The sequence below is a fragment of the Mesoplodon mirus genome (assembly GCF_964341445.2).
Source record: "Mesoplodon mirus genome assembly, chromosome: 4".
NCBI lineage: Eukaryota > Metazoa > Chordata > Mammalia > Artiodactyla > Ziphiidae > Mesoplodon > Mesoplodon mirus.
Genome location: NC_138979.1, coordinates 18361800 through 18389335, shown reverse-complemented (window position 1 = coordinate 18389335; position 27536 = coordinate 18361800). Strand labels below are relative to the sequence as shown.

The 27536-nt window shown below is 36.1% G+C and overlaps 1 protein-coding gene across 4 annotated transcripts in view; it reads left to right on the top strand.

Annotated features, from left to right (window-relative positions):
• CUL2 (cullin 2) overlaps window positions 1-27536 on the top strand; it is an 80830-nt gene that overhangs the window by 47377 nt on the left and 5917 nt on the right. For 3 of the 4 annotated variants that reach the window (XM_082620056.1, XM_082620055.1, XM_082620054.1), the window contains exons 7-18: window positions 4078-4174; window positions 4271-4381; window positions 7145-7307; window positions 11957-12081; window positions 14001-14108; window positions 14833-14892; window positions 16043-16171; window positions 16273-16359; window positions 17357-17509; window positions 17793-17870; window positions 23197-23263; window positions 27084-27286. In XM_082620056.1, the coding sequence (XP_082476182.1) occupies window positions 4078-4174; window positions 4271-4381; window positions 7145-7307; window positions 11957-12081; window positions 14001-14108; window positions 14833-14892; window positions 16043-16171; window positions 16273-16359; window positions 17357-17509; window positions 17793-17870; window positions 23197-23263; window positions 27084-27286 (1381 nt within the window). The remainder of the gene's footprint in view (window positions 1-4077; window positions 4175-4270; window positions 4382-7144; window positions 7308-11956; window positions 12082-14000; window positions 14109-14832; window positions 14893-16042; window positions 16172-16272; window positions 16360-17356; window positions 17510-17792; window positions 17871-23196; window positions 23264-27083; window positions 27287-27536) is intronic. The other variant, XM_082620057.1, reaches the window with a different exon arrangement.

Sequence of the window (27536 nt, the reverse complement as noted above, 5' to 3'; positions counted from 1 at the left end):
TGCCGGCAAAACCATAGATATTTTGTTCTTTGGTAATGTCTGATTTTTCACTCTTTTTTTGATGTAAGCAGCCACTGATGCTAAATGCTGACATCTTTTAGTATATTGGGGTTTGTAAAACGATGCCACCTTAATTCTGTCATTCGGTTTTCATTTTTTAACTTGAAAAATTTTATAAAAATATTCTTACCCTTATCTACTATTTGGTTATCATATAGGACGGGTGAAATAACTGCTTGTTTCTTTTCTTTTCTTTACCCAGTTGTCAGGATAATGAGTTGGTTTGCTGTCATGTTCAAAAAGTGGCCAATTAGCTTTTTTTTTCCAACATACTGTGGTGAAACTTATAGACTTAAATATGTTTGATTTGTTCCTATTCATTGTCTAACTTTATTAAAGTTTAAATAGCCTCTCTTCGGTTAGTTGGTGCCAGAGTCCTTTTGAAGTGACCCTAGTCATCACTGATAACTTTCTTGCTATCTACTATGTCAGTGTATTCCAGCCTTATCTTGTACATTTTCTTCCCCAGACCTGGTACCAGCTACTCAGTGAAAAACTTAGTTGCAAATACACAAATGATATGTAAATGCATTCTTGAAAAACTTTGAGTGTTCCAGATCCTTTCCTCAGTCTTACTCTCCACAGAGGTAATCCCTGTTATCATTCGGTTAACTGTCTTTTCAAACCTTTTCCTATGAATTTTTATATCTATGTAGAGAAATAAATATGATACAGAATACAATACAGAATATTGTTTTGTTTTCTTTTTTTAAGTGTAGAATTTTTTCTTTTTTTCTAACTTCTGAAAATCATTTATGACGTACTTCTTTTAAAAGTCAATTTTATATCTTGATAATTTTTCTATGTTTGTACGTAGCGATCTTCCTCATTCTTCCTAAACTCTATATAATATTTGGTATGGCCCCACCTCATTTTTTAAACTCTTCTCCTAGTAATGTCTATTAGGTTGTTTCCAGTTTTTCCATTACTACAACTCTTTGGTTCTGTCATGCACAGGTGCAGATGTTTGGAGCCATAGAGTATGTGCATTTAGAATTAATGTTGCCCTCTGTAAAGTACCTGTTCTTCCAAAGGCAGAGTATGGGAACCCGTTTCCCTACTACTCATCAAGTCTTGCCTGTCTGAAGGTGAACTGTTTCCTTGATTGCCCAGTGCCTCCTGAGGTGCTCTGGGGTTGGGGCCAAGCAGTCTGGGCGCAGTCTGGCGGCAGTCTGGAGCGGTCTGGGCGCAGGCGCTTCCCTTCCTTGTGGCACCACACTCACGGCTCCTGCAGGGACACGCAGAGCAGCTAGTCTGCTGATGACCTTGCTGGTTTTGTGCCAGCCCGCTCTCAGTAGCACCACTTCTTGCCCGCCCTCCTTCACTATCTTCCACCCCCTCCTTTTAGCAGTTCTTTCTCTTGTGCATTTTGGTCCGTAATTTTGTTTTTCTGTGCTATCTAGTCTTCATTCTCTTTTTTTCAATTTCTACAGGTCCAAGGGCTACAGCCAACAATGGAGTGTTAAAAAGTATCCTTCCTGTCACTTCTCAGATTTGGAGTGAGAGCAGGAGGCTGCATTTAATTTGTTGGAACCATATTCTCATTTTAATCCTAGGGGGTGAATGGGAGCTTCACCAAGAGATTAATTTACCCATTGTCACATATCAGAATCAGGACTTTTGAGAGTTCCAGCCTCACTTTTAGTGACCACCACAAACCTGGTCTGCTCTCTAAAAGACCTTGGTTTTAAAATCACAGTTAGTGCTTTCTTTGGTCTCTTAGCTTTCTTCTCCTCTCTAATTTATTGAAAATGCTTCCATTTTGCGCCTATCTGTACTTAAAATACTAGCTTATTGATGGTTTACTCATGTACCAGGCACTGTGCTACATACTTTCTTGGATTATGCGTAATCTTTACCATATCCTCGTGAGAGTAGGTACATTTCTTACCCCCACTTTACAGAAGGGGACATCTCTGAGTACTAAAGGTTAATAAGCACCTGCACAAGGTGACATATTAATGCAGCCAGAACTTGAACCTAGGTAGTCTGACTCCAAAATCCTGGTCTTAGGGGCTACAATAAACTATTCCTATTAGTTCCCGTCCTCCCAGCTGAGTGATTTCATTATGATTGTTGTAGGCATTTTCCACTTAGTTCTGTCAAGATCAAATAATGAGCCATATTCTAAAAATTCTTCATATTCTTTTCTCAAGACTCGTCTCTTGGGATCACTGTTCTTAGATGAGACCAGAGCTTATTCAGATAACCAGCTTAGTCATTGCTTTTATATAGTACTAACTTAGCATCATTTCAGTTTATTTTCATTATCTGTCAGCCTAATAGAAATAAATTACAATGATTTTCTATTGTACCTTTTGTGCAGTTATCAAAGTGTATGGTGAATTGAATAATTATGCCTAAGAGTTTCTGAGTTCAGATGTTCTTCTTACAGGAGAGGACAATTTAGTTATTAAGCAGTAGGAATGTCAATGTTCTTTCTGGGCACTACCTTACCTGATTCCAGCTTCTCTGGGCCTTTTGGGGTCAGAAACAAACAGCAGGAGTGCTGAGAATAGCAGCAGTGGACGTTTTCCTGGTGCTGAGCAGGGACAGTAGGATTTGGTCATGAAAATAATTTTAGGTAACCTGATTTTCCAAATATCTAGATATTTCTCACTTTTGACTGATTTTCATTTGGTCCCAGACAAAGTTAAAAGGCAAAAAGTGATGCGCTCCAAATCAGTGGAATAGGTTATATCATTATTTCAGCAGATTTAATTTGGGCTTAAGAGGGAAGGTCAGCAGAGGAAAGGAGCTCACCATGTGTCACCTTGTATGAACTCGTCGTTCTTATATCAAAATGTAGACTTTGTAACTACATTTCTGTGACTGTCAGAAGGACTGTAGCCATGTTAATTCAAACACAACAAACTTTTCCCAGAATATCCAGATAATTAATGGGAGACGGAACGAGGATTAGAGGGAGGCAGAGGCAGGGAGGGACACTGATACATAAAGGTAATTGCCACAATACTTCTCTTAACTGTTAGAAAATCTTTATATCCCAGTACGAAAACCAGAAGATTTTACTAGGAAATGATGATAATATATTTTTCTGTTGCTTTCTTTGTAAAATAATTATTAATTCAAAGAAAAAAAACTGTTTTAAAGTGAGGTGGAAGATTACCATGGAAAGGTAAACCTTTGACTGTATAGTGGTTTGCTTTGAGCATTATTACTGGAGTCAGAAACTTCCAGCATAGAGCCAGACCATTTTACTGTGGCTTTAGGCCCACTCTTATTTTTTTCCTATTTCTGTAATTATAAAAGCCAAAATTCACCTACATTTCTTACTGTGATTAAGACTTGCATCACAGTAGTACCCTTGACTAAGTAGGAACTTATCAAAATGTCACATGAATAATTGAGATGATTTTAGATCCCTTTGTAACTGTAACAGAATATAGAAATATTAAAACATATCTCACTAAATTTCTAAGTAGAGAAATACCTTTGTGCTTAGATGAAAGCAACTCAGTGGCTCTAGCAGACCTCTTAGAGAGAGAGCAACAGTTATTAGTCATTTCAATGAGGGATATATTGTGTTAGAGTGTACCTTTGAGGAATGAGTCTCATCAGATTACTGTAGGCATACTTGTGATGCTTCAAAGACTGCATTCTCAGACCACATCCTCTAGTAATAGAGTTTGTGGTGAGTGAAATTCAAATATTCTTAACCACTGGTATTTAAAGTCTTGAATTGATGGGCTCATAGCTACTCTATTAAAATTGAAGAAGTATCATCTTAGTGTCAACATAGTATCTTTAATTTTACAATTAAGCTTTTCTGTTGTTTATTGAAATGACATCTAATGTGTACATAAACTATCATAAATATTAATTCAGCTGCAATATGAAAAATCATTTTTAAGTATCATGTGCATTGACCTTTAAAACGCTTTATACATAATGTGATTAGACCAATAGAATAAGCAGCCATATTGTGGCATACTTTGGTGTATTTCCAGAGATATTTGTATTCTCAAGAATGTTTTGTGTTATACCTTGTTTTAGTGATCGTGGTGGAGAAGACCCAAACCAGAAAGTAATCCATGGGGTTATTAACTCCTTTGTTCATGTTGAACAGTATAAGAAAAAATTCCCCTTAAAGGTAAAAAGCCTCCTTTAAAAACATAAATAATTAGACCTTTAATTTCTTAAGTTGCCTGTTCTAATTTTTTAAATATGATTTAATTGATTTATTTAGTTTTATCAGGAAATCTTTGAGTCTCCCTTCCTGACTGAAACAGGAGAGTACTACAAACAAGAAGCTTCAAATTTATTACAAGAATCAAACTGCTCACAGTATATGGAAAAGGTAAGAAAACATTATGTTAACTACATCATCTATTATATATCAGGCATGGTTTTATTTAATATTAGTTATCTTAGTTAATATATTTTTTTGCTGGAAAAAGTTCTGTTTTTTTGATCATTACGCTGAGTTATAGTTAATGTACAACACCTATTGATAAATCATTGTTCCTGCTATGGCATTTTCCATAGCAAAGGTGCTATTCCAGTTTTCCTTGTGGTTGATGCTTTCTGATAAAATCCTGATTGCTGGATTTGCTTGTCTTTAAAATTAATATATATTCATATTCTTCACAAAACTATATTTTGTGCTTAGTAGATAAGGGAATAGGATAAGTACAAAAGCTAGGGGTTGGGGTTTTTATCTTCCTCTAAAATGGAAGGAAAAAAATAGTAAAAATATAATAATTCTAGATACTTGGTCTTTTTGGTCTGTTAAGTTTGTGGAAGGCTGAGAAAAACCTCCACGAGAAATTTTAATCATTAAGCCAACACATTGATAACCATATTTATAATTCCATGTATATCTTCTCAGTAAAAGAATAGTGAGATTATAAATTCAGTCATCAGGTAAGATGTTAGAAATTTTAACTAGATTGTTTCATCGGCACTGTTGGATTTCAAGCATTTTATTATCAGATGATTTTTGTTAGTTTGTTTACCTTTAAGAAAGGTAAAATGGGGACTTCCCTGGTGGCGCAGTGGTTAAGACTCCACACTCCCAATGTAGGGGGCCTGGGTTCGATCCCTGGTTGGGGAACTAGATCCCACATGCATGCCACAACTAAGAGTTCACATGCTGCAACTAAGGAGCCCGCCTGCCGCGACTACTACCCAGTGCAACCAAATAAATAAATAAATAAATATATATTTTTTAAAAGGTAAAATGTTTCAAGTGGAATAGCTGTAGTGAGGCTTCCATAGGCCATAGGTCAGGAAATATCAGTACTTACTGATATGATACAAATGGTGAATATTCCACAAAGCCCAGGTCCAGAAGTCTGAGTTGTTTAATTCTTTGCATGCTTTGTCACTCTTTAGCTCTGGGACCTTGAGGAAGTTATCTAGGACATTTTCCTCCATTAAGTGCAGGCTACACTAAGTCAGTGGGTCTTAGCACTTAGCCCTTTTTACATCTTAGACTCTTGTTAAGGGTTCTAGATCCAGTCCTGAGAAGTGCACACAGAATATCAGGGATACATACTCTCCTCGTTATATCTGGCTCTCAAAAACAGACTGTTGGCAAACAATGGAAACAACCCAAATGCCTTTCAGGAGTTGAAAAGACAGGCAAAATGTGTATACATACAATGGAATATCATTCAGCCTTAAAAAGGAATAAAGTTCTGACACATGCTACAACATGGATTAACTTTGAGAATATTATGTTGAGTGAAATAAGCCAGACACAAGAGGACAAACATCGTATGGTTCCACTTATATAAAATATCTAGAATAGACAAAGTCATAGAGACAGAAAGTATTATAGATTAGAAGTTATTGGGAGGGGAGGATAGGGAGTTATAGCTTAGTGGTTACACAGTTTCTGTTTGGTGTAATGAAAATGTTTTGGAAATAGTTGCACAACATGAATATAATTAATGCTACTGAATTGTATGTTTAAAAATGGTTAAAATGACAAATTTTATGTTACATATATTTTACCACAATTTAAAAAAACTAATAATGTAATATACCAAAAACCACTGAACTGTATACTTTAAATGGGTGAATCATATGATATGTAAACTAGATCTCAAACTATTAAAAGGAAGGCCATTGGAGATTATATTTGGAAAATAACATTTATAAGAATAGGTCATTTAATTAACAGACAATTCATATGGCCTTCCTACTTCCCTTTCTGTATCTTTCCTCTAGTTTTGGCTTTCTCTGCCAGCTACAGGTGGTTTATTTGAAGCCCTGCATTGAGGCACTCCAAACTTAATCTACTTTTTATTGATATGCACACTGCCCCCCGTCGTTTTCATTATTTTATTTTTTTCCTTTTCTCATCCTCCCTTGCCTCCCTCAGACCCACATTCTAATTCCTTTTTTATTTAGTTAGTCCATAAACAGGTTAAAGTCATGTTTGTATACTAAACATGGCTAGGTCTGTTTTTCTTTTGAGGTAGAAATTAGCCAGATTCTCTGGCTATTATCTTTATTATCTGGTTCTTGTTGATGTTAACCAGTGTATTGTTTGTACCTCAGTGGTTTTTTTATAGGATAAGCTTTAATAAAGGTCTTGATTGAAATATTTGACTATGACTAAATTTTTTTTACTTAAAAAAATTTAATGGAATATTTAACGTGATAGTTACTATCATGTACATACTGTTTATGTTTTGTAAGATGAATCAACATAAAGTAATTAGCTTAATCTACATGATCCAGTTGATGTAAATTACTTTTTAGTTTGATAGTTAAATATCCATTAAGCGACCACCTATTCCGGTTTTTAATGATCTTTACCCATGTTTCCTATTGCATATATAGGTTGTCTATATGTAGGATGATTGGGGTCAATAAATGAGGGCAAAATGCAGACCATTTAACTTTTCATAAGACCGTGCTGTTCATAAGACAGTGCTGAAATGTCGGTGACATCTAGTAGCTTAATAAAATTTTGAAATGACTTATGGAATGAGAGTTTAAATTAGTTATATAATTCTTACTTGTAAGTTACTTTGCCATGTAAGTTACTTATTGATATTACAGGTGTTTTCTCATAGTAGTTTCTGACTGTAAGAATATATTTCTAAAGGTTCTAGGTAGATTAAAAGATGAAGAAATTCGATGTCGAAAATACTTAAATCCAAGTTCATATACTAAAGTAATTCATGAATGTCAGCAACGAATGGTAGCAGACCACTTACAGTTCTTACATGCAGAATGTCATAATATCATCCGACAAGAGAAAAAAAATGGTAAGTGATACCAAACATCAACGTGAATAGAAATTAAATTATAAACTCACTTTTTACATCATGTTCCAGCTACCTTAGACTTCAAACATATTTAAGTAATAGTCTCTAAAATATTCGATATGCCTTTTTACAGATATTAATAATCTATTTTAAAAGATTGTTTTGGAAAAGTATATTTTCAAACTGCATTCTAAAGTCAAAAGAAAAACTGGGAAAATACGTTTGCACATTTTAAAAAATCACAGAGGCTAATTTCCTGAATACATTAAGAGTTTCTAGTAAATAAGAGGAGAAAAGACGAAGAACATGGAAATATAAATAGATTTTAAATATATAAAGATGCTCAGTCTCACTCAAAATAGGGGAAATACAAAATGAAAATACAATGAAATGTTAACAATAAGCAGTGAATAAAATGGAATTTTTTAGAAAAAAGCAATAAGGATTTTTAAATAGCAGGGAATAAATGTAACAAGATATGTGTCACACCTACACAGAAAACCAAACATTCTTGAAAGCAACATTGATTTATAGATCCAGGGCAATCTTCTCAAAACCCAAGATTTTTTTTGAAACTCTGAAACTCTGAAAGTTATACTTACTCTTCAAGACAATTTTGAAGAGTGTGATGTGAAAACTTTGCAGGATAGCATGACTTGTAAAAACCACAGTAATTAGGAATATGAGGCGTTGGTGCAAAGATAGGCAAAGAGACCAATGGAATAAAATAAAAAGCCGAGAAATAACCCATGCATATGTAGATACTTCATTTAAGACTAAGGCAGCCCTGCAGAGCAGTGGGTGAAGGATAGTGTTTTGAACGCACAGTGCCAGGTCCGTTGGATATCCATGTGGGAAAAAAGTGAAATTTGATCTGTACCTCAAACACCATATACAAAATCGATCAATTCATTTTGGGCTTTTGATCTCAATGTAAAGCAGTAACACTTCCAGAAGATAATATAGGAGAATAACTTCATGACCTTGGAGGTAGAGAAAAGTATTTTAAATAAGACACAGAAAGCACTAACCACAAGGAAAGATTGATCAAGTTGACTACTTTATCATTAAAAACTTTGGATCATTAAAAAACCATTAAGACCATTGGATCATCAAAATAGCCTCACAATGACAGTCAGGACAAAGGAGCTAAGAATACACAATGGGGAAAGGACAATCTCTTTAATAAATGTTTTTGAAAAAACTGGACAGCCACATGCAAAAGAATGAAACTGGACCACTGTCTTATACCATACATAAAAAAACTCAAAATGAATTAAACACTTGAACCTAAGACCTGAAGCCATAAAACTCCTAGAAAAAAACAAAGGCGATAAGCTCCTTGACATCCGTCTTGGTGATGATTTTTTGAATCTGACACCAAAAGCAAAGGCAACAAGAGCAAAAATAAACAAGTGGGACTCCATCAAACTAAAAAGCTTCTGCACAGCAAAGGAAACCATCAGCAAAATGAAAAGGTGACCAACTGAATGGGAGAAAATATTTGCAAATCATTTATCTGATAAGGGGTTAATATCCAAAATATATAAAAGACTCATACAACTCAATAGCAGAAAGACATTAAAAAATGAGAAGATCAGGGCTTCCCTGGTGGCACAGTGGTTGAGAGTCTGCCTGCCGATGCAGGGGACACGGGTTCATGCCCTGGTCCGGGAGGATCCCACATGCTGCGGAGCAGCTGGGCCCGTGAGCCATGGCCACTGAGCCTGCACGTCCAGAGCCTGTGCTCCGCAACGGGAGAGGCCACAACAGTGAGAGGCCTGTGTACTGCAAAAAAAAAAGAAAAGAAAAGATCTGAACAGACATTTTTCTAAAGAAGACTTACAGATGGCCAGCAGGTACATGAAAAGGTGCTCAACATTATTAATCATCAGGGAAATGCAACTCCAAACCCCAGTGAGATATCACCTCACACCTGTTAGCATGGCTGTTATCAAAAAGGCTAGAAGTAACAAATGTTGGTGAGGATGTGAAGAAAAGGGAACCATCGTGTACAGTTGGTGGGATAAAAATTAAAACTATCATGTGATCTAGCAATTCTACTTCCAGGCATTTATCCAAATAAAACAAAAACACTAACCCCCCAAAATATATGAACCCTGTTCATATATGTTCATTGCAGCATTATTTACAATAAGCAAGATAAAGAAACAACCTAAGTGTCCACTGATAGGTGAATGGATGAAAATAAACACACACACACACATACACACAGGAATATCAGTCGGCCATTAAAAAAAAAATGAAATCTGCTATTTTGCAACAACGTGGATCGACCTCGAGGGCATTGTGCTAAGTGAAATAAGTCAGACAGAGAAAGACAAATATCGTGTGATCTCACTTATACATGGAATCTAAAAAACAAAACACATGAACTCATCGATACGGAGAAGAGCTTGGTGGTTGCCAGAGTCAGTGGGGATGGGTGAAGGGAGTCAAAAGGTTTAATAACTTCCAGTTATTAAAAAAATAAGTCATGGGGATGTAATATTGTATAGCATGATGACTATAGGTAATAATACCATGTTGCATATTTGAAAGTTGCTAAGAGAGTAGATTTTAAAAGTTCTTGCAGATATCGTATAATAACGCTTATGTGTAATCTAGAAAAATGGTATAGATGATTTTATTTACAAAGCAGAAATAGAGACACAGAGATATAGATACCAAGGGAGAAAGGGGTATGGTGGGAGGAATTGGGAGACTGGGATTGACATTATTGATACTATGTATAAAATAGACAACTGATGAGAACATACTGTAAAGCACAGGGAACTCTACCTAATGTGCTGTGGTAACCTAAATGGGAGGGAAGTCCGAAAGGGAGGGGATATCTGTATGTGTATGGCTGATTCATTTCTTGTGCAGTGGAAGCTAACACAACATTGTAAAGCAACCATACTCCAATAAAAATTAATAAAATAAATAAAATAAAAAAGTTCTCATCACAAGAAAAAATTTGTAAATATGTATGGTGACAGATGTTAACTGATTGTGGTGATCAGTCTGCAGTATATACCAATATCATTATGTTATAAACCTGGAACTAATATATGTCAATTATACCTCAAAAAGGCTGTCATATGGTTATATATTTGCAATCCCTGAAAAAGGTTTATGTCCAAAATATAAAATAGTCAAGAAGTTTGAACAGGCACTGCAGAATAGAGGTTATCCAAATGGCCAATAAACATATAAAAAAGGCTCTCAATCTCACTACAACAGAGGAATGCAAATTAAAACCAAACTAAGGTATCATTACTTAATCACATTTTGATATAAAATGAAAAAGACTGAAAATAATAAGTGTGTGGAAGCGTATAGAGTAACAGGAACTTGTTATACGTTGGACCTAGAGTATAAATCAATGCAACCACCTTGAAACACTGCCAGTGAGTGACTGCTAATGCTGAGCAAACACATCTCTTACGGTCCAGCTGTTGCTCTCGTAGGTGTTTCCCCGCCAACCCAAAATGCGTGCACACATGCACAAAAAGACATGCGCAAGCATGCTCACAGCAACATTGTTTGTAATAGCTCCAAACTGGAAACAGCTCAGATGTCCAGTAGCAGCAGAATGAATTGAAGTACCGCATATTCACACAATGAAATATTATAGGAGAGTGAAAAGGAACACATAGCTGCATACAGCACAGGTGAGCCTTATGAACATGTTGAACCAAAGAAACCAAACATGAAAGAATTGTATGATTTCATTTGTATAAATGGCTCAAAACAGGCAAACCGAACCTGTGGTCTGGTTTAGTTTAGTAAGTAACTAATCTGTCACGACAGTGATTACTGTTGCAGAAGAACAGGAGGGGTAGTGATTGGGAAGAGGTATGAAGGGGACTTCTGAGTGGAGGCCATGTCTCTTTCTCACTGTGGGTGGTGATAACTTTGGGAGGGGGCTTCACTCATGATAATTCATTGAGATATACACTTATGATTTGTACATTTTTCTGTATGTGTGTTACACTTCAGTAAAAAGTTTAAAATAAAAACCACTACACTGAGATATCATTTTCCACCTCTCAGTGCAAAGATCAAAACATTTGTTGGCAAGGGAGCTCCTGGCCACTGGGAGCTCTGTCTAGAAGGTCCTTCTACAAGACTAAGCTTTTCATGGCAGTCCCACTTCTAGGGATTTATACTGCAGATATTCTTGCCCATATGCAGGATTATTCATTGTAACATTGTAATATCAAGAGATTGGAAACAACCAAATTCCCATCAATTGTTAAGTAATTGTTGTAATGTAGCCATACAATGGAGTGCTAAGCAGTTGTAAAATATGAGGAAATGCTTTGTGTACTGATGTAAAAAGATCTCTAAGTTAAAATGTTGTTTATAGTGCATGAAATAGACTACACTATTTGTATGAAAAGGGGCAGAGGGAAGAAGAGCGTATTTGCTTGAATGCGTAGGAAACAGCTTTGAGAAGATACTAAGCAACCACAACATTGTTTTCCCAGGGGAAGAGGCTGGGGTGATTGGGAGAAAGGTGTGGGGATCCGGCTCTGCATACTCTTCTGTAATTCTGCATTTGGAACCATATATTACCTATTATATTGGAAACATTTTTAAACTATTTGGAAATTTAATAATAAATTTCTTTTTCCCCTCAGACATGGCAAATATGTATGTCTTACTCCGTGCTGTGTCCACTGGTTTACCTCATATGATTCAGGAGCTGCAAAATCATATCCATGATGAGGGCCTTAGAGCAACCAGTAATCTTACTCAGGAAAATGTGAGTTACATAAGGAACTGGAAAATTTTTCTCTTAATCAGATTATCATGGAGTTTTTCTTTTGACTTTACTGTTTAAAAGCATGAAAGAAAAGTCCTACCATGCCAATAAATGAAACGTCTTTATTAAAATGTTCAAACCTAGAAGTTGTTGGACACATTTTGGAATTATCAGTTATTAGAAAATCAGTGAATAAGATAAACTTCTTCCTACACACTGTCGTGTTCATTTAGCAATTGTTAATTAATTTCTCACAGAAAAGTATGTTTGCTGTTTCTTTTTTTTAAATTAATAATTAATTTTTGGCTGCGTTGGGTCTTCATTGCTGCACGCTGGCTTTCTCTAGTTGCGGTGAGCGGGGGCTACTCTTCGTTGCGGTGCGCGGGCTTCTCATTGCGATGGCTTCTCTTGTTGCAGAGCACGGGCTCTAGGCGTGTGGGCTTCAGTAGTTGCAGCGCATGGGCTCAGTAGTTGTGGCTCGCGGGCTCCAGAGCGCAGGCTCAGTAGTTGTGGCTCACGGGCTTAGTTGCTCCGCGGCATGTGGGATCTTCCTGGACCAGGGCTTGAACCCATGTCCCCCTGCATTAGCAGGCAGATTCTTAACCACTGTGCCGCCATGGAAATCCCTGTTTGCTGTTTCTAAATAGTCTTGTTTCTGTGTAACTGGCATTAATGTTTAGTTAGTTGTAGTGGTAATGGTATTAATCAGTGATAATATAGACAACTTACAATTTGATTTCCTTTTACTTGCCCTGGATTTGATAGCCCGGGAAGCAAATTTGGATTAAAACTATCTTCCCTAAATATATGCTTACTACCCAAAATACCCAGCAGTGACCTTCATATCCTTACTCCCCATCTTAGGAGTTCCCTGCCATTTAAATTACTGTTTACAATAAGGTGTCTCCTATCAAAGTGTGCTCCTATTGTCAGATTTTGTTGGACCACCTTCTTTGTTTTTACTAGTGATGGTTGACAAATAAGATAGACATGACATCGCATGTCGCTTCTCTTTCCTATGTAGAGTTGTTTGCTCCTCCTGTAATGCAGTGATCTGTGTATAGACCGCATTGTTCAGGAGCATTTATTAAATGCTGATCTCCTTAGTTGTAGATTTATTTGTCTTTGGCAGATAATTCTTAGATGTTATGTCCTGCCACAGTAATGCATAAACTTTCCCATTTTTTGTAAAACTATTAATTTATATTGCTTAGATCTAATAGCCTGTATTATTTATTAGGTTTCTTAGTTTATATTAGTTTTATAGATTCAGGGTGTGGAATGAAATTGGGCATAGAGGCATAGAGTTTGGTGTCAAGGCCTGGGAGATGCAAATACAAGAGAATGCGTTTGTAGGAGACTCACATAATTTTAGCTGACTTAGAAGTCTTAGGTCTAACTTCATAGTTATCTCCATTAAGAATGAAAACTCACTTTTGCACTACTAGGTATTTCTTCTCTCTGAGATGCGGGGAACTGTACTGCCCAACTCTAGGGGTCTCAGTTTTCACAGATAATGGCTTTTTAACTTCTCTCTCTCTCAGCCTTCAGTGCGTTTGAAGGCCGTTTTTATTTACATAATCCTCTATGAAAGGGATAGGCCTGGTAGTTCTGAGATTGTATCTTGTTACACTTAAGATACAGAATTCCAGCACCAGAGAGAAGTGTTTTTTTCCATGGGTTCTTCTGGCAGAGGAACTACAGTCCTGCATTTCCAGTGTTGAATAACAGCTAATTTCAACATCAAAGTTTTAGATTTTTAAGACCGTCTTAGCTAAAAACATTTTTTGAGGGTGTGTGTCGTGTGTAACATTATTTGCTTAGGGAAAACTTTACTCTTAAATGACTCTTCACTAAGCCAGATTATACCCTTGAACTTCTTAAAATGTGGTTTTGTACTTCGTATTTCATATTTTTAGATGCCGACACTATTTGTGGAGTCAGTTCTGGAAGTACATGGTAAATTTGTTCAGCTTATCAACACTGTTTTGAATGGTGATCAGCACTTTATGAGTGCATTGGATAAGGTAACTTTTTAATACCTATATTCTTATCTATATATAATTTTCTTCATTTAATCATTATTCTTTAAGGTAGTTTCAGAATTAGGGCTTTTAATTGTGAGATTTCTAATCTGGAGATGGAGATTCACCTTAACCAACCAATTTCATAGTGAAAGTCAAAATAGAAGTGTGTTACATAACTTTTAAGTGAGTAGTTGAATGATTGAATTGAATGCTTGAATTATATGGGAATTGAATTTCCCATGATTTTGCTATAAAAGGAGACTTGTTAATACACTAGTATGTTCTGAAAAATACATGTATAATTTTAATATTCTTTTGTGCTCATTTTTCCTTTGAATATAATACTTAGGCTATAATGAATAATATTTGAAAGAAAAGTATTATATTTTACAAATTTTAAATTTAAATTTGCCTACATGGTTGTTGTAAGATTTTTTAAAATATAGCCTTATTTTATGTGTGTTCAAATATCTTTAATGAGTTATGAAGAGTATCTTTCAGTAGGAACAGGATTATATATAATCATTATATAATTACCATGAGGGACACAGCGAGAGGAGTTTACCCTGTGTTAGATATGACAACAGTATTAACAAACTACCCCCAAAATGCCACGTTTTATGTGGGGTAGTAATTTTTGGATGTACAGATTATAGCATATATAGAGCCAGCTGTGTTTTTACCCTATTAATGGTGGCTAATTCCTGGTTTGTCTTCTCTGTAGGCCCTTACATCAGTTGTAAATTACAGAGAACCCAAGTCTGTTTGCAAAGCACCTGAATTGGTAAGTTTGATGGTTGCATAAATGTAAACATATGAAAAGTCAGCATTAGAAAATGCAAACTGAGGTGAATGTCAAATTAATTTGTTTTTGTAGCATTTTTTTAAAAAGTAGTTGAAATTAATTATTAAAAATAAAAACATCAATACTGTATATCATTTGGCTTTTATTTAAGGAATGCAGTAGGTCATCTCTGTAGCCTTTTCTTAAGAAATAATTGAAGGAGAAAATATTCCATTTTACAATGTTTGGGTTTGAAAGTATGACTGTTTTAAAATAATTTGCATTACTTTACATGGAGATTTTATTTTACCTGAGATCTAAAGGGAATTTGATGAAAAATGTTTGATAACCTTTAAAGGAAACTTGCTTACAAGGTTGTTGTGAGATTTTTAAAAAGTACTCATGTAATGTCAGAAATGACAGAACTGCTCAAAGCTCACCTAGGTGTTGCATCAAAACTTAATTACTGGGCTTCCCTGGTGGCGCAGTGGTTGAGAGTCCGCCTGCCGATGCAGGGGACATAGGTTCGTGCCCCGGTCCGGGAAGATCCCACATGCCGTGGAGCAGCTGGGCCCGTGAGCCATGGCTGCTGAGCCTGCGCGTCCAGAGCCTGTGCTCCGCAACGGGAGAAGCCACAACAGTGAGAGGCCCGCGTACCGCAAAAAAAACAAAACAAAACAAAACTTTATTACTTATATCATTGCTGTATTGATCACTCAGGGTTGATTAGATTTTTTACTGTTTATAGTTTTTGAAAAATTTCCCTGATGACATATTTCAAGTTCTTTAGTGCATGTCCATGATTTTTTTTTTTTTTTTTTTTTTTTTTTCTTTTTGCGGTATGCGGGCCTCTCACTGTTGTGGCCTCTCCCGTTGCGGAGCACAGGCTCCGGATGCGCAGGCTCAGCGGCCATGGCTCACGGGCCCAGCCGCTCCGCGGCATATGGGATCCTCCCAGACCGGGGCACGAACCCGTATCCCCTGCATCGGCAGGCGGACTCTCAACCACTGCGCCACCAGGGAGGCCCTCCATGATTATTAAAACATAAGCTTGAGGATGGCAAAGACCGTGATCTTATTTTGTGTTGTCGCCACTGTGCCTCCTTTGAGAAGGGCCCTCTATAAGCGTTACTGTCAATTTCTATTTGAGCTCGCTAAGTACTGTGACAACTTGCTGAAGAAATCAGCCAAGGGGATGACAGAGAATGAAGTAGAGGACAAGCTCACGAGCTTTATTACTGTCTTCAAATATATCGACGATAAGGATGTTTTTCAAAAGGTAAGTTGTGAATCGAGAGGTTTTATGTGTCAGCTTTGATTTATGTTTGAACTTTAAATCATCAGAAAGGAAGTAATCTTTTAAAATATTTTTTAATGTAGTTCTACGCAAGAATGCTGGCGAAACGTTTAATTCATGGGTTATCCATGTCTATGGATTCTGAAGAAGCCATGATCAATAAATTAAAGGTACTGTAGGCCTTTGATATGATAATGTCCTAGAAATTATTCCACTAGCACACAAAGATGTTCATTGTAGCAATATGAGTAATAACAGGAAATAATTCATCAACAGTTGACTGGTTAAATGTAAAGTGGTGTAGTCTCATGGTGGGATATGCAAATGCTGTGTTAAAGGGCAAAGTCTCCCTATATGTTGATATAGAATCATCCACAAGATAAAGTGTTAACTTTACAAAAAACTTGTATTACGTATAAATGAACACACCTAAAATATTCCTTTAAGTACAAGTTTTGTGGAGTGCATTTGAATTTCAGTTCACTTTTATGTCATTTTAGCTTACACACTGATGAGATAAGCAGTTGCTAATTTTTTTTATCCTGAGTTATTCAGTAGTTGATAATTTTCCTGTATGGTATACATTGAATATGTGGTCCTTTTAAAATATACCAAAAATAACTTTCCCTTTAATGTTTAGAGGTAATGTTAACAAAGCTTTTTATATCCCAAGATTAGAGATCCAAATTTTCTGACCTGGTGATGACAGAGTTTTGAATAATTTCGAAGAAATAGATTTCTTCATTACTCAGTTAATGGTGTTAAAAATCTGCCTCAGTACCCTCCTTTTTAACAAATATTCCCAGTTATCTTTCATGTGTATTTGATACTATCTGTAAACCTTATAAGGTATCTTACATTCAGTAATGGAGCATTTTGTAGTGTTGAAATGATATACAGATTTATAGAAAAGTTCTTGTCTTAAAGGGAAATTTATTGTTTCATAAATATTTGTTTTCATTCACTTATTTAATCTGCATTTTAAAAAGAAGGAATTTTTGAAAGGTTTTGAATAGCTGCTTTGGGTCATGAATAATACAGGCCTTTGGTGTAAGTGTACAAGCAGGACCTTTGACCATGGACCTAGCAGTAGCAAAACATTCTTAATAATCAGTATGGTTTATTTTTGTTTTTAAGTCATATGTTTTTTAAAACTTTCTTTTACAGCAAGCCTGTGGTTATGAATTTACCAGCAAGCTACATCGGATGTACACAGATATGAGTGTCAGTGCAGATCTCAACAATAAGTTCAACAATTTTATCAAAAATCAAGACACAGTAATAGATTTGGGAATTAGTTTTCAAATATATGTTCTACAGGTATGAATATGTGTTTCATTGTGAGCATTTACTAATCATTTCAAATACTCTGATACAAACGATTAATAGATTGATGCCTGATTACCTTTCTTTCAATCAGAATATTATAGCTTCTAAAGTTATATGTTATATTGATCTGAAATGAACCGTGCCTTGATAGTAATGCTGGTAGGTTTTATCAACATTTTGAGGAAGGAGAAAAAGGTGCTTTAGTTGCTTAAATCATTTTATAAACATTTACTTTCAAGTGAGATGTTTAACTATTTGACTTTTCTCCTTCTAGGCTGGTGCATGGCCTCTTACTCAGGCTCCTTCATCTACATTTGCGATTCCCCAGGAATTGGAAAAAAGTGTACAGATGGCAAGTTGGCAGAAAATATATTGGAAGACCTAAGGAATTTTAATAATTATCTTCACGTTATATCACTTTAAATATTTCTCCGAAGTCTTGAGGGCTCACGTGATATAAAAATATGGGCTTCCCTGGTGGCACAGTGGTTGAGAGTCCGCCTGCCGATGCAGGGGACACGGGTTTGTGCCCCGGTCTGGGAAGATCCCACATGCCGCGGAGCGGCTGGGCCTGTGAGCCATGGCCGCTGAGCCTGCATGTCCGGAGCCTGTGCTCCACAATGGGAGAGGCCACAACAGTGAGAGGCCCACATACCGCAAAAAAAAAAAAAAAAATTCACAGGGCTTCCCTGGTGGCTCAGTGGTTGAGAGTCCGCCTGCCGATGCAGGGGACACGGGTTTGTGCCCTGGTCTGGGAAGATCCCACATGCCGCAGAGCGGCTGGGCCTGTGAGCCATGGCCGCTGAGCCTGCATGTCCGGAGCCTGTGCTCCACAATGGGAGAGGCCACAACAGTGAGAGGCCCGTGTACTGCAAAAAAAAAAAAAAAAAAAAAAAAAAAAAAAAAAAATATATATATATATATATATATATATATATATATTCACAAATTATTGTTATTCTGCCTTGTAGGAAGACTGTAAATTATTGTAGTTTCTAATATTAAAACTAAAATCCTAAGGGTATCAGTTCTTTGTCAAAGCATGTCTCTTATTCTTAGTAAACCTGTTATCTGTCTTAAGTAGTTCTAAATTACAAAGATTTTGATATTATAAGAAAGTTTAGAATCCAGTACTTAAAACAGTCATTTTCTAATTTTTCTTTTGAATATTGAGCCATCTTTATAATTCATTTATCCCTTATAATAGTTATTTTTATTCTGGGCTGTAATTTAGGTAAATATATGTAGAATGTGAAATATTCTAGAAAAAATAGATTGAAGCTGGAAAATTCAAGTAAAAATGGCTTTAAAGTGTGACTGAATAGAAACCATAGACTTCTTACCCAGAGCTTTTAAAGAGACTGTGGAGACTACATCTTTAACAGCTGTTGAGATGTAACTTGTACCACACGGCTTTGTCATGTAGTCCTGTAGTCATTGTATCAGGCTGCCGTAACAAAATACCACAGCCTGGACGGCTTATGAATGACAGAGATTGATTTCTTATGGTTCTGGAGGCTGGAAGTCTGAGGCCAGGGTGCCATCACGGTGGGATGAGGGCCTAAGGTGACAGACTTCTTGCTGTGTCCTCACATGGTGGAAGGGGCTAGGGATCTCTGAGGGGTCTCTTTTATAAGAGCACTAATGCCATAGATGAGGGCTCTATCCTCATGATCTAAGCACCTCCCAAAGGCCCCACCTTCTAAAACCATCACATTGGGCGTCAGGATTTCAACATGAATTTGGGGAGACACAAACATTCAGGCCACAGCACTCTACAGTTCACTCAAAGTGTACACTTTCATTGGTTTTCAGTATATTCACAGAGCTTTGCAACCACCAGCACCATTTTAGAACTTTTTAATTACACTAAAAGAAACCCCCTACGTATCAGTAGTCACTCCTCACCTTCCCCAACTCCCTCCCCTCTCCCTAGCCCTAGGCAATCTGCTTTCTTTCTCTAGATTTGCCTGTTCTGGACATCTCATGTAGAGCTATGTCACACGTGGTCTTCTGTGACTGCCTTCATTCACTTTGCAGAAGAATGTCAAGGTCCATCCATGTTTGAGTCTGTGCCAGTAGTCCATTCCTTTTTATTGCCAAATAATATTCCATTGTATGGAGACACCACATTTTATTTATCCATTCATCAGCTGTTGGACGTTTGGGCTGTTTTGACTTTTGGGTGTGTACGTAATGCTGCTATGAACATTCATGTACAGGTTTTTGAGTGGATGAACATGTTTTCGTTTCTCTTGAAGCTGACCCTTTTTGATTCTCTAACTCACCAAAGGAGGCTTATCTTTTAATAGTCTTTTACTTGGGCAGTAACTTGAGGTTGTGAACCAGTGAGTTATGCATATGTTTATGAAGTTTAAAATGAAAATGGTATTTCATTACACTGTTTACTAGAGATGTTCACAGTGTGTAGTTTGAATCATTACATTATGTATGCATGTTATTTTTGCTTCTTTCAAAATAAGGATTATAACTCAAGTAACACAGTGTGAGCTCCGGAATCATAACTCCTGATTTTAAATGTCTGCTCTTCCGTTTACTGTGCTCTGTGACTTTGGGCAAATGACTTCCGAATTTTTTGTTAACTGATAATACTACTACTCAGAGTGTTAATATGAAGATGAAATATGTAAAGCGCTTAGTCTGGTGTATAAGAAGTACTCAATAAATGCTGAAAGCAGAAGTAATAGTTAATAGTGATCGTAGTGGCAATAGCAGAGTAGCCAGGTAGATTTCACGATACCAAGCATAAGGTGGACTTTCCGAATAGGAGTCTAATTTAGGACTTTCTGCGTCTTTGAAAAGGCATGATAGTGCAAACCATCTTAGAAACTTCACGAAGAAGAGCATTTGTTTGGATGGGCAGAATATGATCCCAGGGCAGGGGATGGGGTAACCAGGTGTAAAGCACTTGGATGTATTTGTGACCAGGCAAGAGAAAGAAAACTGACCCCTCACCTTTGACAGTCTTAAACCTTATTTCTTCTTCTGCTTTTCCAATCGAAATTAAGGGACAGGATGGGGGCTGGCAGAACTGAAATCTCCTTTAAGTTTGTTATTATTCTCTTTCTCCTTGAAATAATTATCTTCCAGTAATTATTGGAGTACTGGAATCAACCCCTTAAACTTTATTTATTAACATATGACCTTCCCCAGGTTCCAGTGTCCTCATTTACAAACAGGAAGTGGGTTTCTTTCTGACTATAAATTATGATTCCAAGCATATCATTCCCTCAGTTTGGACTTTCTCTAATTACCAGTAGAGGGAGTTTGTCCTTACATTTCTCCTGATAAATCCAAGTTTTCAGTCACATAAGAATGAAGATCCATCTGTGTATTTAATAATGTACATTTTTTCACATGTAAGTTAATTCCTTTTGCTTTAATGGTCATCAGTATATTGTCCCATCTTTCCCTTAAATATAGCTGTTTATCAGAAATCACATCCATTTTACATGTATCTTAAAACTATGGAAATTAAGCTTTAATTGAAAGCAATTTTTTTTGGAGACTTCCCTGGCGGTCCAGTGGTTGAGACTTTGCCTTCCAGTCGGGGCAGGTGGGGACGCGGGTCGATCCCTGGGTGGGGAGCTAGGATCCCACATGCCTCGGGGCAAAAAAACCAGAACATAAAACAGAAGCGGTAGTGTAACAAATTCAGTAAAGACTTTAAAAATGGTCCACGTCAGAAAATCTTAAAAAAAAAAAAGTAATTTATTTTGCATATTAGACCAGTATATCTTAAATCTACCTTTGTACCTGGTCCACAAACCTGAATAATAACTAAAGAAATATAAGGTCATGTATATTAGTGCAGCTGTCTGTTTGAAATGAATACGCTCATCAAATATGAAACGTTCATTTTTAAGGCCCCTTGAGTTTCAATTAATGCCTCAAATGGTATTTGAAAGATGCTCTCTGTTAGCCTGACTATTATAACTATTAAGCCTGACTTTAAAATGAGCAGTTTACTCAAGGTATATTTATTACTAATAAACTTTGATAACACAGCTATTTAATAATATCATTAAGCAAGATGTTACAACTTTTGTATTTTAATACTAGATGAATTGATACTACTCTCATTTGGAACTGAATCTTTTTGTTCTTGACTAGCTATGGATATGAGAATCTTTATAATCAGATTTCAAATTTAAGGATAAAGGAATGCTTTCTTTGGCATATTGATATCATCATCAATAAAACTTTAATGATAGTACTAGTTGCTAGGGCTATAAAGAGGTAAAGCATGTGCTCTCAGAGCTTGGAATATACATCCTAAAGCTAGTTTTGCACTTACATAATTTATAAAGAGCATTTTAAAGTTTGGTTTTCTCAGTTTCAAAAATGTTTTATTTTGCTTTTGTCCATAAATTCCTTATAAATGTTTCATAATTACAAATTGTATAGTAGTAATTGAATTTTATTGACACCCAGGGAGATTATTAGAGCATACCTCTGGGATCCTTTTATGACATACTTTGATTTTTTCTTTGTCTAGATTAGGACCAGGCAGAAAATCATAAGTATTCCAGGTGCCAGTTATTTCCTATTTATCATGCCAAGGGGCTGGTGAATTTGCTCATAGAGGAGAATGCTGCACCGTTGGAGGGAAGAAATGTTCAAGTTTCAGCTTCCCAGGACTATCTTGGAATAAATTGCTAAAAGAATTCACTAATTCTCCTGGCTGGCAGCTGTGAACTTTTGTTGTAAGGAGTGGGCATAGTGCAGCTTACAGGTCAAATGTTGCTGATTGCTTTATTTAAACTTCATTTTGAAAGTACAGAAAGTAAAGTACTTTCTGTACTTTCAAAATGTAAAGTTTGAAGTACAGATAAAAGCTTTAGGTATATTACATATGGCTCGTTATGCTAAAAGTATGTCCTGAATTCTGAATTGTGATATGATGAATATATTCATTTTTCAGTTTTATATGGAAGTTGAGTTTTTACCTTTTTTACATTTCAGTATCATTTTCTCGCTGTAGATTATGTACTAGCTCTTCAGAAGATATGAACTCTATTTTTTGGACTGATGTCCTACATGCAATCTGAGGGAGGAATCTTTAAAATTTTAAAGCTATGTTAATAGAATGTTAAATTTAATTTTTCACAATAATGTCAACAAAAGATACAAAGACAGGCCTCTGAAGCTTTGCTTGTATTAGTGTTTGACTGTATGTGGAAGTTAAACCGTGGATGTCACTTTTGGAGTGACCACTGATATTATTCAACCCGTCCGTTCAGCAAGGGTATATGTTAGCAAATAGGAGACTAGAAATGAAGGTTTGATTTATATTTTCATGTTGAAATGTATATGGTAGTGGTTTTGGTCAGGGATTTTATTTATAAAGTCCAAATTGATATCATTCAAAATGATAATTTCTGAATTTATACAAAAAGTTAAATTTGCAGGGCTGTGGTTTGGTGGAAAGAACCACAGACAGGGTTTTAAGTGAAAAGAGCTGGCCTGATATTTATATGATCTTTGTCAGGAACTTGCATAGATGTGTTTTCTCATCTGTAAAACGAGTAAATATACCAGATGGGCTCTAATGTCTTCTCTAACATGAATTTTTTTACTTTTTTAGTGTAGTGATAGCCAAGTAAGTTAGGTTGTAGTAGCTGAAAATAATTTGATTCCTTTTTTCTTTTTTACAGTTTGAATTATTTTACAGCCAGCATTTCAGTGGAAGGAAACTTACATGGTTACATTATCTTTGTACAGGTAAAATGCATTTAATTATATCTAGTTTAATGAAATTTACCTGATATGATTATGTTAAAAATTTGGAAAGCGATTTCATAGGCCCTAATTATAGTTGTTGTTGTTTTCCTGATTTTAGTTTTTAACGTTTTCTTCTTCATCTACCTTTCTGGTTACCATTAAAGCAACTAATAATGAAGTTCAAGTGAAGCACTTTTTTTGTTTTAATTTGTATTCCTTTTATTATGAGTAAAGTTGAGCACGTTTTTATATGGTTAAAGCAAGTGCAGCGTTTTTAATAGTGTTTTATAATTATGCTACTTATAAGGAGTTTCTGAATTTTATAATGGTTTCCTACATTTCTGTAACAAACCACTTTTTATAGATATTAGGAATTTTATTTAGAAACCCGGACTTGATAAAACATCTTAAAAACCTCTTGTCTCTAGATATGGCAGATATCCTCAAAACTTTCATTAACTATTATAGCATCACAAGGAGACCTAACCATTTGATTTTTATTTGTGGTACTGTAGTGAACGGCAGTAGTAAACGCTTTTTCCAGAATGTCCCAGTTAACTTCCAGTACTTTCCAGTTTTAGAAAAGTTTAATCAAAATCTAATCATTTCCTTAGCTTCCTCCTGGAACAGTGGGGTCTACTAATTGGAAAGTAGGATTAATACTTTGAGTGATTGGAGCCTGTATTTAATTTCTCTAAGCTGCCTGAAGATGTTAGCCAAAGCAAACACTCAGAATTTCTCTACTTTTGCTAAAGCTATGCTTTGAAAAGTACATTGAATCAACTTTCTCTTTGTATAAGAGGGAAAGGATGGCCATGTATGTCAATGTCTCTTAGAAATGGTACAAGAAAATCTGATTAGTTGCCATACCTTTATTTAGGAAATTCACTCACCTAAGAGAAATTTCATCTAAGTAGTTTCTCGTGAGTACCATTTATTTGACTACTTTGTATTTGGAATATGATGTCTCATTGTGTTAGTAATACATATTAGTACATAATAATTAGTACATAGTAATACATATCTTTACAAGTTTATCTTTATTGAACAAATTGGGCATTTTAATTTTTTCAGTAGTTTGTGAAATAAAGAGATGTTCATTGATATTCTTAGTAAGTGGTCGCTTAGTAGTTGGCCTTTAATTTTACATCTATTGTGAATTTTTTATATTCTCATTTAGTAAATATAATTGACTTTAAGGAGAAAAACATTGCTGGACCAGTGTTTTAATGTACTTGGATTAAGTTTACTTTTACTTCCCCTATATCTATCTTGGGGAGTTTAAACTCCTTTGCATTACCTCAGCAATAATCAGTCTGTCTCCTAAAGTAGTTTTAATGAGGGATTTACTATTTTGGTGTTTGGCAACTAGTTATATATTCAGATTAAGATATTATTGGTGAGAATACTTCTTCGGTGGTCCTGTGTACTTGTGTTGCATTACATCAGAAAGCACGTGGTGTCAGACTGTCCCACTGTGAGAGACAGTAAAGTGGTCACTTGGTTGAGGTGATGTTTCCATTGTGAGGAGACTGTTTGCCCATTTCAATTAGCAGGTGATCTGAGGGGCGACACTTAGGTCCCAAATGAATACCATCTTCCAGGAACAACTGTATCTGATGGTTGTAGCACCCACTGGTGATCATTGCTTCCTGGTTGCAGATCAGTGATACTCTGTCATGCACTCAGCATTTAGTAGCTGACGCTCTTCTGTAAAAAAAAACTTTCCCTTAGAGACTAGGTTGCTGATAGGTAGTAGAGGAGTAACGTGGATTAAAGTCTTGTGAGAGTTCTGCCTACTTCTTATTTCTGGTAATTGTTAATTACCACTTCAATTATGGTTGTCTGATTTTTCAAGTATGTATGTATTAGAGTGTTTTATTCTAGTTTGGAGTTTCTTAAAGTTTGTCAACCTATTCTGAAGGTTAAATGACCTCTCTGTCATTTTCCTTTTCTGTTTACACAGCAGTAATTAAGTGAATCATCCAGATTTGGGATTTCCTTCCTTGCCCCACATGTCCCTCCACCCCTTCCCCAGTACTTCCAGCCATGAGCTGAGTAGTAAGAGAACGGTGCTGAAAAAAAAGTAGAAAGAGGTCCATGTACCCCGACACCGATAATTTATTGAAAAATAGCAAGCAAAAGTCATAAAACAAAAGTGACAAGTTTTCCCGTTTTTAAGGGTTGCAGAGTGGATTTGATGTCAGTAAATGATACTTAGACCCCTTACTTGCATTGTCTCCTAATGCTCTTCGGGAGCTTGTGGCAGAAGACTCATTCTGTTTCCAAACCCATGGTAGTACATTGCAGCATCTGTGACAGCTAGGTGATGGTCCTAGCTTAATCATATAGGTGCTTGAGGCATTATCTTATACTTGTGTCTGGGATATGATTAAGCAGTCATTGCACAAATGGTGTAATGCAGTTTACGTGATTTTTTTTTTTTTTTTGCCTCTCACCGCGTTTCCTAAACTTTAATGTTGAGATGAGGCTCTTAAAGTGCTCTTTATACTAATTGTTAGTAGGGCAGTCCTAATGACTGTAGTCTACTTAAACTCTACATGAATTGGATATTCCAATTAATTAAACTTCCTTTCATGAAAATTCAGAGATTAGGAATTTTTTCTCTAGGTGTTCCTATCCAAATAATTTTGAAAAATATTTCTGAATACCAGTTTTTAAAAAAAATAAGTCGAGGCATAATGCAAGTTAGAATAAGCATCTGTGTGGTCATAGTAAGCTGGAGAATTGACTCATATCCTTTAAAGTCTTTAATTACATAATGAATTAAATATATATTATTAAATAATAAAAGAAGCACACAATCTTGATCAGAGTTACTAATTACCACTAACAGGGAGAATGCAGCCTCTGGGGTAAGTTCATGTAAAATACAGCTTCCTTGAGTGAAAATACAGAGCCCTAAAACCAGATCTCATGCTGATATAGTTTATAATTCATTAACAGTCAAATAATGCAGGATGTGTGTGTGTCCTTGTGTAGGAGAGAGAAAGAGAAATAACAATCACTAAACCACAACTTTATTCTTTAGGAAGCAGTTCTTTGACTTGCATTAACTGTTTTTACATGTTGCAAGTGCATAACTGTTTGACACACTGTTTGTTAACAAGCTCTTCAGTGTGCTGCCCCCTGGGATGGGTAGAACTGTAGTTGGCCTAAGCCTGATGTATCTTTCTAGCTCTCAGGGTAGTGCTGGGTCCAGAACATCGTTATTCCATCAACTGTTTCAACAAAATAATGCGTCTCTCTTCCCATTTGTGTTTGTTCCTAGAAAATTACTGGGGAGAAAAACATTATTTATGAAACAAAATAGCATTGTTACATTTTGGCAGAAATTACGGTTTAGACACTTTAGTACAGGTGTCCTCCTGTATGCTTGAACCTTCGCTGGGGTAGACCAGATACACACGTAGGAGGCAGTTGCTGGTAGCAGGCTGTCATGCTCTCCCTTTGTCTGTCTGTTTCTCCTCCTACCTCCACCTCCTCTTACTTTTTCTCTGCCCAAGTCTTAGCCTTCCTGTTACTATTTAAAGACATTGTTTGAGCTTACTGGTAATGTTATGATAGCTTAACCATGATTTATACTACATACTCAAAACTAAGAGCTGTCCCCTGCATCCCCCCTACCCCCGCAAACAGATGATTACATTGCTGGCAGGAATAGCTTTGCAACAATTTAACCAGGAGTTCTTGGTTCACTCTTTCAGTAGAAAATATCTGAAATAAGTATTACTGAGGTCATTTTGGAATGCTTCATTTGAATGATGAGTTTATTGTCACAATTTTGTTTTAATTGTAGGTGAAGTTAAAATGAACTATTTGGGCAAACCATACGTAGCTATGGTCACAACATACCAAATGGCGGTTCTTCTTGCCTTTAACAACAGTGAAACCGTCAGCTATAAAGAACTTCAAGACAGCACCCAGATGAACGAAAAGGAACTGACAAAAACAATCAAATCATTACTCGATGTGAAAATGATTAACCATGATTCAGAAAAGGTATGGGGTAATAGTTCAAGGAATTTAAGCATTATAAATATGAAAGCTTTTTCATGGGATGTTTGCAGTTTTAAAAGTAAGGTTATAATTGTTAATGCCCTTTGTTCTTTGAGAAGCACTCGAATCAGCTCCATTACTTCAGGCTCCTTACGGCCAAGAACTTGAGGTGTCACAGAGAAGGCTGTCTCAGTTGGTACTCGTGTGCCCTTTATAGATTGATTTTATTTGATTTTATTTGTCCTATACTGTG